Here is a 15,489-nt window from a genome sequence, read left to right on the forward strand (position 1 = left end):
TATTTATAGCAGTGATTTCCCATTTTCATTCTGCATTTTGAAACAAGCCTAAGAGGGACCTCTCTTTCCAATTTTTAAAAAATCATCCTCCTTCCTCTCTTCTCTTGTTATTTGAAGCTCAGGTGTTAGTCCCATTACTGAGTTGGCCTAATTTGGGTAAAGAAATTTCCAAGTGTCAAGAATTATGTCTTGTATGTGGTTGCACGCAGACTCTGATCACAAAGTGAAAACCACTGCTTGCTTCGCCATGGGCCTGGGTATTGGATTTTCTGAAACGGAAAAGAGTTATAGAGGAGAGGATGCTACAGGGCAGCCTGACTTTCAAGTCAAAGAGAGCTGCTGCATTTGCCTTCCCCCTTTATGCTCTCACGGAAAAAGAAGACCAAGGGACAGTCCCACCCTGACATTAATGCAAGGCTTCTCTCAAGAACACGGGGGTTGGTACCCCTGGATCCTAAACCGTAGTTCATATTCATGCTTTCCCTTGGAAGGAAGAAAGCAAAAGAGAGAGAAAGAGAAAGAGAAAGAAAGAACTACTAATTTTTTTGCTAATGAGGGAATTCAAACACTTGGTGCGTTAACTATTTGAAAGTCATCCTGTGTGTCAATTAGGAAATTGAGAACAGAATATCTGTGTAGTTGCTCTTATTTTTAAATTAGTAATAAAGCCTAGAGTGAGAATCCTAGTTTGTAGTCTTGTACTGGCTCCCTGGCTCACATTGGGATTGTTTAACTTCAGTCTTATGCTCTGCTTTTTTTCAGTTTGTAATTCTGTTCTTAATTGGTTAACTGGTTTCAAATTATTAAATACATTGGGATAACATTTATTTTTTAGTGACACCAAACTGTCCTGAGGTTTTTTATATAAAGGGCCAAGTCAGGCCATTACTAGTTATTCAAGACATTTAGGCTAATCATTTAGAAAAAAGAGAACAAAACAAACAAAAACAACCCCCCCCAAAACCAAACTTACAGGAGCCACCACTCATTTGATACCTTAACATTGTTCTTAAAATAATAACTTATTTTTTATTGTTTCTTTAGCTGCTGTTAGAAATATAACTGTAAACAATCATTTCTTGTCCCACATAGGATCTACAGCACCTAGCCACCAGGTTACCGTCTTGGCTATTGGTCTCTCCAGTCGGTAGGACAAGCACTTCCTGCACCTGTCCAAAAAGCAAAATAGGCAATCACACGAAATGAGATGATAACATCCGTGTCAATGCATGGCATTTACCTGTCACGGTCAGTGTGGCTGTACAGCTGACACTGCCATACTCATTGGAAGCTTTGCAGGTGTACTCGCCGCAGTCAACAACCTGGGATCTCAGGATTTCCAGGCTGGAGACATACTTTGAAGATCGGATAGAATACTTGTCACTGTCGTAAATTTGTCGGCCAGCCTTAAACCACTGGAACCGCACATTGGGGGCACTCTGGATCTCACAGGTGAACTTGGCTAGATGGCCCAGAGCCACTTCAAGGGGCTCGATTCTCCTCCTGAGCACTGGAGCAGCTGCAAAGGGAAGCAGAGTCCATGAGCACGCCTCCTTATCAGGCACACCACATTGTCCTTTTCCTCCTAACATTGGGGCTGTTAATGACTTAAAACAGTTGAAATTGGTGAGACAGATTGCAGCAGTTTAAAACAAGTGACTGGAAAATGAGAAAGATTATTGAAGGCGAAAGAAGACAATAAGCAGCTTTCAATATATTCAATTGTTACTTTGCAGTGAATGGTGAAAAAAATGATTAAAATGTGATGCTACTGGCTTACATGCATAACAACATGATATATTCTTTAAATATACCATGCTGACTAGGAACACTGAGAATAATGTGAAAAAACCTGAAATACTAAATAAAGTGAAGAAGTGAAACGACAGCAAAAAAGAAATAGAAATGAGAAACACAAATGGACAATTAATCATGGTTATTCTGAATTTAGAGATGAGACTGGCAATTTCAGAGTAGCTAGGTGTCCACGGACAGCTTGTAGTACGTATTATTAAAGTATTTTCAGATAAAAACAAACTAAAAAACATGTCAGTGTTATTATGAAACATATGAAAATATGTCTTATTTTAAAAATAAATAGTAACATAGATATAACATACTACCCGGTAAGGCAGTAAGGGAAAAGGAGAAGAGTTAATAACCATGATTATGTCTGTGATTTCATTCTTACTCTAAATAATCGGCATTCTGGCAGTGGCAGGTAAGTGAGAATTCAGTGATGAAACCTAAATCAGTACAATCCAGTGAATGTTACAGCTTGAACCACTTAATCCTTAAAATCCAACCTCTTTTGACTACAGTGAGTTTTGCTGAAGTTGCTGTCTTTCCGTTGTCGTTCAAGGCCTCACAGGTATACTCTCCTTCATGTTCTTCTGTATTTACGTTGTCAATTACTAGCGTATATGTATTTTGATCTTGTAAACACTTGAACTTTTCGTCTGAAGGCACCAGTTTACTCTCAAAATACCAATTCACCTCTTTGGCATTTGTTATGGATGATATGAGCTTTACGATGTCACCTTCCTCAGCAGTAGTGTCCACCAAGGGCGTATGTATAACAGGACCATCCCCTTTGCTTAAGCAACTCTCAGCTTCCTGTGTCTCTACCATACCACCCTCCTGGGTACCACTGTCAGAGAACTTCTCGTTTTCCTCTGGTGGTTTTGGCATCTCATCTTGTTTTTCACTGGAGACAGCAGCTGAAGCAACCGCATCGGTAACCGTTATGGTATCCATAACTTTGACCTGACTTTCCACATTAAAATAACTGACCTCTTCCGTTGAGACAAGATGTTTAGATTCGACTTCCGGTTCCGTGATTGCTTCAACCCTCTGTGAGTCTGAAAAAGAATCTATTTCTTCCTGCAAGCCTGTTTTGGCTCCTTTCTGAATGCTAGGATCCTCAGCTGTTAAGATGTTTATTTCCTCACATATAATAGAGCACAAAGCGTCCTTAAGTTCAGTTTTCAAGTTAGCTATTTGGGGATCAATGCCTTCAATCGCAACGGTTACTTCTTCTGTTAGAGACTCCACTGAGGTAATAAGGTAGGTGCACATAATGCGTTTGGGCTCTTGGGTGAAGTTTATGGCCTTGACCTCCACCTTTTCAATGTTTCTTAACCATTCAGAGAAAAGACTTGGCTGCTCCCTAGCCACTGCTGATTGCAAAACCCTGCGGATCTGAGTTTTCAGGTTTAATCGTTGCTCTTCTGGAATACCAGAAAGCAAACTTTCCTTAGAAAGAACATCACTTTGCTGCACCTCCTGCACGCCGTTTATCACCATAGGCTCTTTTTTATACTCAATGGTTTGGTTTGGGGGTGTTGCCAAGTTATCATAACGCTCTTCCTTGAGCAGTATCTGCTTTTCCTCACACGCTAGCGGAAACCTTAAGGACTTGCCTTCCTCAGTCCTGTCTGCAAAATCTTGCCCTGTACTTTTCAGTTGACCCGCCCTTTCCATCAAAATTTCACCTGCTGTGCACGTGCGTTCTGAGGGGACCTGGGGCTCACAGTTTACCTCAGAGATCACGACGTCAGGACCTTTGAAACTTTCCACACATCCCTCAGCTAAGCTTTGAGTCAGGATGAGAGCACTTTGTGCCTCTTGCTTTTGAAGAGTCACTCTTTGCTCTTTGTCCACTGCAGATAATGTCTTTTCTTTTGGTAAAAGCACCTCCTCAGCCACAGAGGTTGGATACAAATGGGCTGGAGTTTCTTCTATTGAAGACTGAGGATAACTCCCTTCAGGCTCAGCTAATAAAGTTTTCAGAGGCTCAGCTGTTAACGAACTAATTTCTTCTTTGGTCATGGCACTTGGGGAGATTTTTTCAGTATCTGATAGCACCAGCTGTGATGCAGGCTCTTGAACCATTAGAATGTCTTCTTTGGGGAGGGTTTTCTGGGACTGGACAATCTGCAGCTGTAATTTGGGAGGTGGTTCCTTGATAGGCTGAACATGAGTAGTGCCATTGATGGAAAGAAGTTCCCCGGTGCTTTCAGGAGTGGACCTATCCTGCTCCAACATGACTGTGGATTGCAATTGCTCAGCTACTAGAGTAACTTGACTGCTCATTTCATTGGTTTTAACAACACGCTCATAAGAAAACTGTTGTTTTTCTTCTGCAATTAAAGCAGCTTTCAAAATGGTGTCCTTTACAAAAGCTGCAACTTCCTGCTTGGAGTCAAATGCCTCAACTTCAGGGCCTTTGAACGACATCTGTGGAAAATCTTTAGGAGCTTCTGGCGTGGACTTCTCTTTGCTGGGGGCATCAGTCATGTCTGTGTCTTCCAGAAGCACAAGCAGCTCTGCTGCACAGGTGGACTCACCCCACATGTTCTCTGCTTTACAGACATAGAGGCCACTGTCTTCCCTCTGAGGGTCATTGACGATGAACGTTCCGGAACCATCAGGGTTATGAATAATAGTGTAATAAACATTGGTGCACAGCTGCTTGTTTTCTTTGAACCACAAAACAGTGGGTGCAGGCTCTCCAAGCACCATGTACTCAAAGATGGCAGGGAGCCCCTGGGTACAGTAAACCGGTTTTAACTCCTTAAGGAAATAAGGAGGACAAGGACCTTCAAACTTTTCCAGAGGTTTCTCCACTGCTGATTCTGGTTCTGTCTCTTTGTGGCCCTCTCCTGTGGAATTTATTTTTAGATAGGCGCTACATGTTGTCTGTCCATATTCATTACTGGCAATACATGTATACTCTCCTTCATCCTTGAATTTGGTGAACAGGATGATTAAACTGTGATCGTTACCATCAAAAACAAATTTGTGGTCGGCAGAAGGAGTTAACGTTACTCCATTAAAGAACCACTGAATTTTTGGCTTGGGAATGCCAGTGACAGTCACAGACAGTTTGGCCACATCCCCTACATTTATTTTGGCATTTGACACTTCTTTGATGAAAACTGGGAAACTGCCTTCCTTTTGAGAATCAAATTTAGTTGAATAAACTGGAGGTTCAGACAAAAGTTCAAGTGTTTCATTTCTATCAGGTAACTGAAGGCCAGAGCCATACATTTGGAATCCTTCTTCCTTAGCAGACAGAAGAGAACTAGAAAACTCTGTATGGGAAGAAATTGTTATTATTTTACTATCAATTTTATTTACCAAAACAGAGAAATAGAAGTCAAAGAATTATGCATGAATTGAAGGCCGCCTTCTGCTTTATTCCTGGAATCATTATATTATCTTGAGATTAATTTATCAAAAAGCACATTTCTCAAGTTTTAACCTTTGTTTATTATATCATATTATATGATGATAAATACCATACTAATGTAACTCCCAATCCACTTCATTTGTGTTAGAGTTTATAAATTTTAAAGATGTTCTTACGAGTTTTTCTTTGTCATATAATCCTAATTCTAAAGTTTGAAAAACTGCTGGCTAACTATTTATAATAAAAGAATCCAGGGTTATTTAAATCAATTTCTAAAAAGATCCAGAATTATTATTTATATTTAGAATTTTCTTGAGTTTAAGATTGATCATCATTGTCAAATTGAAGACTATTTCCAAAATAAAACATCTATGTCCTATTTACTGCTTATAAATGGAAGCGATTATTAAAAACAAAGGATTACAGTAAATTTTTAATTTGAATTTGTAAGAGAACCACTGTTTTCAGTTTGGGAGAATCAGAAACAAGAGAAAGCAACTCCAACATTAAAAATCTGTTTATATTTTATTGTGTGAGAAATATCTATACAGCACTGTTGAACAGAAAAACAAAGCAGGGAGTAACAAATACTCTTTAAAACAGTATCATGGATGACAGGATGAAAGACGTAATTTGATAACAAGGAATTAAGCTTTTCATCAAATCTTTTAGGTATGTAAAACAACTCTGTTAATAATAGCTCTATCACCTTACCAAAAAATAGTTTTATTATTTTATTAGTTCACTGCACTAGCATCACATGGAATTGTTTTATGCCTTAATTTCTTTCTGTTCTAGTGTATAAGCATGAGAAGGCAAGGCTCTGGTGTCTGTTGGTTATAAATGTACTGATAAAACTTACTTATAGCATGTAGAATACATATTCAACTTTTCATTATTTCATTAGTAAGCCATCAAACTATTGACTAATTTCACATACTAATGGTGACCACTTAACTTTACGTTTAACCTATAATGTTTAACTCATGCCAGCTTTCCCTTCACTTGAACTCCTAAAATATCTGTAAAGAGAATGAATGTGAATATAGTTAAAATATCCCTACTCACTAATATGTTGAAATATTTTTAATTGTTTCCCCCTAATTCTAAACATAGTGTATTAACCATCACAAAGATAGCAAATGAAATTCAAATGTGCTGAAACAAGAAAGGTGTAGTTAAAAATGAATGTAGCAGAAACAGCTAATAATTATGTCTAAACTCTAGTATGTGTAACCATGAATTCACTATCCAGCATCAGAGAAATTAGTATTACAGGCTTGTAATTTATTTATCATTGAGTCAGAAAAAAATCATCTAATTATCTACAACAATTAATAAGTAAGCCAACTGTGGGCAAGGCTTATTCAGTCATTTTGATTTTGAATATCCTCAAGTTCAATGTATTTGAGACTAACAGAATTTTAATAAGCAGAATCAAATAAAGCCCACCTTCTTATGTGCATAAAAGTGTACTTTTCAGCATTTGCTGAAAATCCAATAAAGCATTAAATTTTTTTCTTTTTCTTTTTCTTTTTAAGAAACAGGTTTGAACTGTTGCTATGCTGTATGATGCTTGGGTAAAGTCTGCTTGCCATGTTTGTCATGATCTGAGTTTCTAATTTATTTCAACATTCATTATGTGATTAAGAGTAGAATAAGTAATCCCTAAACTGCAGAATTAGTTTTATTTCAAGGATTTATGGTGTGGTGTATTACAGGAAATCTGTAATTGTTATCATACATATTGTGTGCTCACTGGAGCACAGAAACAGAAATGATTTTTCCACAAGAGCATATCTATCATGATGAGTTATGGTGACTCAAAACAAGTAAAAGAAATGTTTTTTGGGAGGTGTAAGCCTGACTAGCTCTGCCTATATTCTGCACTTTCTCCCAATGGCTTCTTTAACTCATAGGGCTTTTAAAAGGGAATTCCCATTGTGGGAATAAAAAATTAACAGATGAAAGGAACATAAACATAATTGGGTATATGAATTCTTTTGAAAATTAAATTTAAGTGAAATTTTTAATTTTTTAGAATTAAATGAAAAATATTTTTAGTACGATCACGGTGCATAAAAATTGCTCAAAGCAGAGGACAAATAAAGCCACCAGGTAACAGCAAGTAATTGGGAGAGTTGGAGGGAGGGAAGATTCATAATTTCATTACTGTATTCTATTATTTCTCTCACCTGTTGCAAAACTAAAATTTATTCTAAATTACATTAAGAAAAGGTACCACTGGGATGCCCAGAATCATAGAGTTGAATGATTACCTCTGAGGCCTTTTGGTTCAACACTTGTTTTCAGATAAGAAAATGGAATTTCTTTATATTTATTACATCTTATATGAGAAGATTTAGGTTCACAGTTGGAAATAGGTACCATGTTAAGGATTTTGTGAATTTATTATAATTATAATTCTGAAAAACAGTGTCACTTTAGAAACATGTATGCATCTTAAATTTGAATGCTTATTAAATTCTAGTTAGTTTTAAAACAAATTCAGTGAAAATAACAAGAAAGCTTATTATCTTGTTATTTGAATATAATTTGAAATACAAATTACCGTATTGCCTCAATATTAAAACGGTCCCACCTTCTGTTTTTCTAATTTTAAAGATTCTGAAATTGCACTGCAGTTTAAAATCTATATGTAAATGTAATATAGTAGTTTCTTTTCCCCACCCCCCAAGGCCAATATCAAATTAATGCGGTATTTTACACTTGATGCTATGTCAAAAATTGATAAAATGAGGTATTTCCAAAAGTGGAAAGATCTTTATTCACATATTCTGCAAGTGTTTAGATGAACTCTACCCAAAAAGAGAGCACCATTGGTCCCTCAAAACCAGCAAGAGTTAATACAGGTAAGAAGAGGGATATTAATAAAGAAAATAGTTTTTAAAGAGCCAAAAAAATATTAAGATTGCAATGTAAAACAGGTTACAGAGTTAGTTACCAATTGGGTGAAGCTGGTTTCTATTGTTGTTTGTTTTATCTATTCTAAGTCCTAGTAAATAAGCATGGATTTGGATGTGAAAGAGTTATAATTTCAAAAATGACTTGTATTCAATGCAGAGAGGATATTTTACCTTGCCAAGTTGTCTGGTGGTCATCTGACACAGTCTTTCATTTTACGTTTTACTTTACATATATAGTATATCTGCCGAAAGGGAATGCATTCTGCAGAAATGCTTTGGGAGGAGAATTGAGGGTGAAGGAGAAGCACCAACAATTGGGTAGCCAAGGAGATGTTTAATTGAGCTTGATGATTCACAGCATAATTGACGCAAGTGAGGGCTCCACAGTTTAGATAACAGAATATTTACATGTATTACAAACATGAGATTTCTACATAGAGAAACTCTTTTTCCCAGGGGTTTTCAATGTAACGTGTTCAAATAGAGTAGACATATCTGGAAATTTATTAGCTCTATATGACTTGGAAAATATAGAAGTACTTAAATCGTTTCTCATAGTTGCTGAGGCACGAGAACACTGCCCGAGAAACTTTAGGTCAGGGTGAGGACTGCACAGGTCTCCGCCATTCCTGATTCGTTCTTAGCTACACACCTGTACTCACCTTCGTCGTCTTTCACTAAGCTTGTTATGAACAGGTTGTGGAACCCTATGCCTCTCTCCTCAGCACTGAACCTAGCTCCTCGCACCGGTTTCCCATCTTTGTACCAGTAAGCCGTGGGTCTTGGAGAGCCACGAACTAAACACTGGAAATAAGCCGCTGTGCCTAAGGGTGCATAACAGTCAGAAAGACCTTTGATAAACCGGGGAGGCCCTTCCACCACCTGAAACTCAAAAAAACTGTCTGAATATTTGCTCTTTAAGACTAACTCTTCCTTCAAACTGCTTAAGGTCACTTTACCTTTCTTTGTTATCATAGCAAATATTTCAGAATCTCCCATGGTGAGGAATCCCCGACAGATAGCCTCTCCCACGCAATTCACAGCCCTGCACCTGTACGTTGCACTGTCAGAAAGACAGACGTTTCGAATTTTAAGAGTGTGACTTCCCTTCTCCTCGCTAATCACATATTTAACGTTATCTGGCTCAATACACATATATTCTTTGTACCACTTAACTTCGGGACTGGGGATGCCTATGACTGAACATTTGAACACGGCGTCCGAATTTTCTGGAATTTTAAAATCACAAATTGGCGTTACAAAGCGAGGAGGCATTTCAAATACTTCTAAATCAATTTTTAAATCTTTGTCTTCTTCCCCCCTTGAAGCCATATTTGGATCTGCTAAATTCAGTGGAAGAACATCTAGACTCACAATCATGCTTTTATGATCGGGAGTAAATTCAGGGACTGTGACTATTTTCACTTGCTTCTCAAATTCTTTAACATCTTTTTCACTTAATTCCACTTCCAGGACAATTTCTTGGGGAGAAGGTGTTCTTGATGATGTGGTGTTTTCCAGATCAAATTCCATGACGTGCTGATGTGTTACCGGAGGTGGGAGCGCCACTGCTCTTTCTTTTTGGGGTACTATGTCTACATTTGCAAAGCTCTTTGCTTCCCCTATGATGTTTACAGCATGGCACATGTACTCTCCCCCGTCTCCTTTTTGAATGTTAGAAATTTCCAAAGAACACACATTACCCACCCTTTCTATTTTGATTCTTTCATCTGGCTCTAGCAAAGATTTATTTCGATACCATTTCACACCAGGAACTGGAAGGCCCTCAACTTCAACAATGAAACCTAATGTTGTGTTTTCATATATCTTCCTTTTGGTCAGAGGTTCAATAAAAGATGGAGGCATTTCATTGTCTTTTGGTTCAATGGCTTCATTGGGTGTTCCAAATGAATCAGAACGCCATATTTCATAAGCTGAACTTCTCTCTCCTGTAGGTGTATGGAAACGCTCATTTGGCATACTGTCCTCCCTTTCTATGTTTGATGGGTATGTTTTAAATTTTTCAGTGGGGTTTGGTCCTCCAGTAGGAATAGAATATCTTTCAACTGTTTCTCCTCCTAAAGGTGTAGAATATCTCTCTAGTGCCTCTCCTGGGGGTGTAGAATATCTCTCTAGTGTCTCCCCTGGGGGTGTAGAATATCTCTCTGGTGTCTCCCCTGGGGGTGTGGAATATCTCTCTGGTGTCTCTCCTGGAGGTGTAGAATATCTCTCTGGTGTCTCCCCTGGGGGTGTGGAATATCTCTCTGGTGTCTCCCCTGGGGGTGTAGAATATCTCTCTAGTGTCTCCCCTGGGGGTGTGGAATATCTCTCTAGTGTCTCCCCTGGGGGTGTGGAATATCTCTCTAGTGTCTCCCCTGGGGGTGTGGAATATCTTTCTGCTACCTCCCCTTCAGAAGGTGTTGAGTACCTTTCAGCAGCTTCCTCTAGAGGTGTGGTTCTTTCAACAGTCTCACCTCCTGGATTTGTTGAGGATTGTTTAGTTGTATCTGAAGGATTAAAATATAAATCAGGAGACTTTGGAGTTTCAAAATGTTCAACAGAGGATGGTGGGGTATAAAACTGGTCTAACTCAGAGATTTCTTCACTGCTTGTACTGCCCACATCAATCGAAATATCAGATTCAGGAGAAAATGGGCGACCCAGTGATTCCTGCTGTTGGGTGTAATACTCATACACAGTGTTGAAAGTTACTTCTTCAACCTCCATAGACATGATTGATTCACTCTGGACAAGGTTTGCCCCGTGTTTGGTGTCTTTAGTTTCAGGAACTTTGTGCTTTCCAGCAGCAAGTAAATATTGTGTTAGGGAGGTCTCAGATTCCATTACTTCCGTCGTATGTGCCTCATCCAATTTAGGAAAACTTTCAGAAAAACAAGTTTCTATCTTTTCTCCTTCAGTAGTGGAGAAAGAAGTTTCATTTCGAAGTTGAACTTCTTCATAACATTTTTCTTTTCCAGAGGCATCAATGTTTTCACTTATTGGTTCTTTCGGATCCTGTTGTTCCTCAGTCATCGGGAATGGAAAGCCCTGACTCAGGGACACTTTTCTGTGGAGTGTGTCTGCTTCCTGAACACCATCTTTGTGGTCTCCCAAAATTCCAGTGCCATATTCCTGTGTCCTTCCATCCTGCTTTTGAAATGATGCCAACTCTGGTTCCAAAGTATGTTCTTCCTCCATTTCGCAAACCTCTAAAAGGTTTTCCTCACTTGCCGCTTCTTTCAAATGTGAAATGAAACTTCCATCTCCATTTTCTAGACAGCTTTTTTTCTCAGAAATATCCATTTCTCCTACATCTGCAGATGAGGTTTGAAGGAGGGCAGATGAGTCACTACGGATTTCTTCAGAACAGGATTTAAGAGAAATACCAGTATTTAAAATTTCTAAATTTTGTTCCTGTATATGTTGGACTTCTTTTTCCAAATAAAAGGTATTTTCATCCATAGGACTTTTCTCCATCACACTCCTGTTTGAAAACTCCTGACTGGAAGAAATTTCTGGATTGGTAAATATGTTATTTTGCACACGTTTAGAGGTAATCTGTGTATCAGATTGTAAGGTTTCAGGACTGGAAATTTCTTCTTTATAAGTAGTTTCCTGCTGTTGGCTAATTTCTTGCCCTTGGAACTCCTTACCTGGATCTCTTATATGAGAATATATTTGTTTTAGATCAAAAACAATGCTTTCATCATCAGTTGTTTCAGAAGCAGGATGTTGGATTTTAAAATTAGCTTCTTCTGGATGATCACTGTCTAATTCCTGGAATTTTCTATCTGCATTTTCTATCTGAGCGTGAAAATGTTGTAGGTCAAATTTAGCAGGTGCTTCACGTTCAGCGCTTTCAGAAACTGCAGACTGTCCTATAAAACCTACTTCTTTCTGTTGTTCCCTCTCTTGTACTTCAAATTCCTCTTGAGTTTGAGAAGAAAGCAGCTTCAAATTCATTACAACGTCAGATGGATCTGGTTCAGCATGTGGAGACATTATCTCTGCCTGATGCATCTTTGGATTTAGGTCGCTTGCCCGGGATTCTCTTTGCTTTAATGGAAAGTCTATGTCGTCAAGCTTCCTCCGAAGAGGATTAACAAATGATTTCCTGGTAGGTCTTTTTTCTAGAACTCCTTTTTCTACATGTTGTAACTTCTCAAACACAATGATTCTATGCTTCACCTTTCCTCCTAGGTAGTATCTCTCTTCACCAAGGGCTTCTTCATATGCAATGATGGATGAGTCTTCTGTATTGTAACTATCGGAAGTACTCTCAGAGCGGATATTCGATAAATATCCACTTTGGGCACATTCTTGCACGTTTTCCCTTTCTGGTCCACCAAGTTTCCCAAAATCATTCCTCACCTCTTTCCTAATTTTAACTTCACTGAAGTCATCAACCAATGGATAAACAGTACCCTCTGCTTGGTCCAGTTTTGATTTTTCATTTACGTGCTCCTCTCTCCCTTCATCCTGACAGTGTATGAGTTCAGCTCTGACCGGCTTGTTGATTTTTATGACTCTAGGAGCATGCTGCATAAGTCTGGGTAGTTTTTCTCTAGAAGGTATGCAACGAACCTGGCTTTTCTGGTCTATCTGTTTAATTGTCTCAAGGCTTTGAAAATATTCCCTTACAGAATATTCTTTTACATTAGATTGGGGAGTAAAAGGACCAGCTGGATAATCATAAAAATGTGCCCTTACAGATTCTCCTTGACTTTGCTGATCTTTGGAATATTTGGCATAAATTCCATGAATATTTTCTAATTGACTATATTCCCTCTGAGTGACAGGTTCCACTGTTAGATCTGAAACACTTTCAACGGTTCCTAAATTGTTTTCCGCAATACATTTATATTTTCCAGAATCTTGAGAATTAACATCATTAATATATAATCTGTGGCTACAGTTAACTTCTTCAAACTGAAACTTCTGGTTCTGCCTTAAAAGGACTCCGTTTTGAAACCATGTTACAACCGGCTTAGGCTCACCAGAGAGTGAACATTCAAGTATTATGGAATCTCCTTCTCTACACCTGGCATGCTTTGGCATTTCTTGTAACATCTGTGGTGGCTCATTAGTAATATCAGATGAAAATATAAATTTGTGTTTTGGTGACTGAGTAGCCTCATCTTGAGCTGATGCCTTAGGTTCCAACTCCTCAGGTTGAAACAGTTCTCTTGACTCTTTGTCCTGTTCTGGGGTAGGAGTAGCTGCTGTTATTTGAATTTCTACAGGAAAGGAAAGCAATTCCATGCCCGCAGAGGGAGCAACTGGTGGGTTAGTTGTTAACACATGGAGATTTGTTTGGCCCTCTTGTCTCAAAGGTGGGTGAATGCCTTTTGGTTGGTCAAACACCAATGCCAGCTCCTCTTCCTCATCAGTGTAGTCGTGCAACACTGGGACTTTATGTGCTTCAACACTATGCCTTTGTTTTGTTTTCACTTTAAGTATACCAGTTGTTTTTACTGTCCCGTATTGGTTAAACAGCACACAGGTAATAGTACCTTCATTGTGAGGAAGAACAGAAGAAAAAGTTAATGTTGAATAGTTTTCCAAGGTGTGAGTAAGAAAGCCTCGATTACGTGGGATTGGTATATCATTGTTATACCATGTCACTATGGGTTGAGGATATCCTTGAAAATGACATACAAATTTACAAGTGTCACCTTCATAAACTTCTTGAGATTCAATTTCTTGAAGAAATGAAGGTGGGCAACGTTGCGAATGTTGTTGGAAAGAACTTTCAAAAACTCTTGTGTCTTTTTCTTCCTGTTCAATTTTGAATTCATCAACTTTTGTGGAAATAGAGTGTTGTGATTCTCTCAAATCATCTTTTCTTATTATTTTACTATCTATTTCTTCATTTTCTTTAATATTTATAAGTGTACCAAAAGATTCACTGGCATATGGCATAATAACTTGAGACACCTTTTGGGGAGTCTCATACATTTCCTCATTCTCGTTGACATTAGTTATATATTTAGAGGATTCTCCAATTTCAGGTTTGGTCACAGTTTCTTCAAGTTGTCCTCTTGCTTGAGTATCCTCCTTTACAAGAATCCTATCATATAAATGGTCCTTTGGTAGACTTTCTCTTGGAAATGCCTCTTGGCTCATTCCTATTTCAGTCTGGAGAATTTCTTCATCAACAGTAATTTGAAGGCTTGTGGGAAGTTCTCCAAATTCCACATTTTGATCCAATTGATTAGGAAGTACATGTGGATTCTGGACAATACCCTCAGTTGAATTATCTACCTTATCCCTATTTTCTGCTGGATCAGATACAGACCTGCTTTTTATTTCCTCTCTGGAGAACAGAGTATCTTTATCACTAACTTCACTTCTCAAAGTTCTTGAGCTTATTTCAGATGACATATCTAAAAGAGAGAGTTTCTTTTTCTCCACTAACATTTTTCTAGCCTCCCGTAAACGCTGCAACTTCATTTTGGTCTCCTCGTCCAGGAAACTTTCACCTACATTAAGCCATCCTCTTATGTCAGATTTACTTTCTAAATATTCTTCAGCATACATAAAATCCGTTTTCTTGCCAGGACTTACTGTCTTAAAGTGTATAGTTCGCACCATTCCCTTTTGTTCCAACTCTTGTGTTTTGTTAAAGGGAGAGCCAGTAAACCTCAGGTCAACCTTTATCCTATCTTCTCTCCTTTCAGCTAAAGCCTCTATATTTTCATGTGTCTGTTCTGCCCTTTTCAGAAATTCTAAATATTTCTTATCTTGCCCTTTTTGGATAACAAGCAATGACGCAGTTGACTCAGCAGATCCTTCACTATTAATTGCTAATAACCTATAACTTCCAGAATCTCTCTCTTGGACCCTTTTTACCTCTAAGCTGGAAGAGTGATGATGTAAATCACTCTCAGTTTTTATGACTCTTCGAAGACCTGTTGGGATAGGCCGACTGTTATGAAACCAAGTCATTTCTGGAGTTGGACAGGCAATTAATTTACACATAAAAACAACAGGTTCACCCTCTAAAACATATTTAAACATGAGTTTTTGGGTAAAAGAAGGCTTGAAATATTCGGGCCAGGAGCTTGTAGATGATATTCTACTTGCATATCTTTTAGCAGCCATGGAGCTGTGGTCTATGTCTTCAGAATCTGAAAAGGCATCACGTGTATCTCTTTCTGAAGGTTCCGATTCTTCCTCGGAAAATTCTGAAAAAAATTAAATTATAAAGCATTTTACTATTTTCCATAGTAGGTGAAAAGTTGGAAATAAATGAAATTGCAAAATAGAAAATGAAATAAAGTGCATGCTACAGATTCTCACAAATCCATAAAAAATGTCACTCACCATATTTGTTCGAATAAACGCAACACCATGCTCTGTTTAAAA

The 15,489-nt window shown here is 38.2% G+C and overlaps 1 protein-coding gene across 1 annotated transcript in view; it reads right to left on the bottom strand.

The window, feature by feature from the left end:
* TTN (titin) overlaps positions 1-15,489 on the bottom strand; it is a 265,933-nt gene that overhangs the window by 194,807 nt on the left and 55,637 nt on the right. The window contains 2 exon segments of the mRNA XM_046658450.1: positions 1,241-1,519; positions 2,307-5,096. Coding sequence (XP_046514406.1) covers positions 1,241-1,519; positions 2,307-5,096 — 3,069 coding nt within the window.

This window comes from Equus quagga, chromosome 4 (genome assembly GCF_021613505.1).
Source record: "Equus quagga isolate Etosha38 chromosome 4, UCLA_HA_Equagga_1.0, whole genome shotgun sequence".
In the NCBI taxonomy this organism is placed as follows: Eukaryota; Metazoa; Chordata; class Mammalia; order Perissodactyla; family Equidae; genus Equus; species Equus quagga.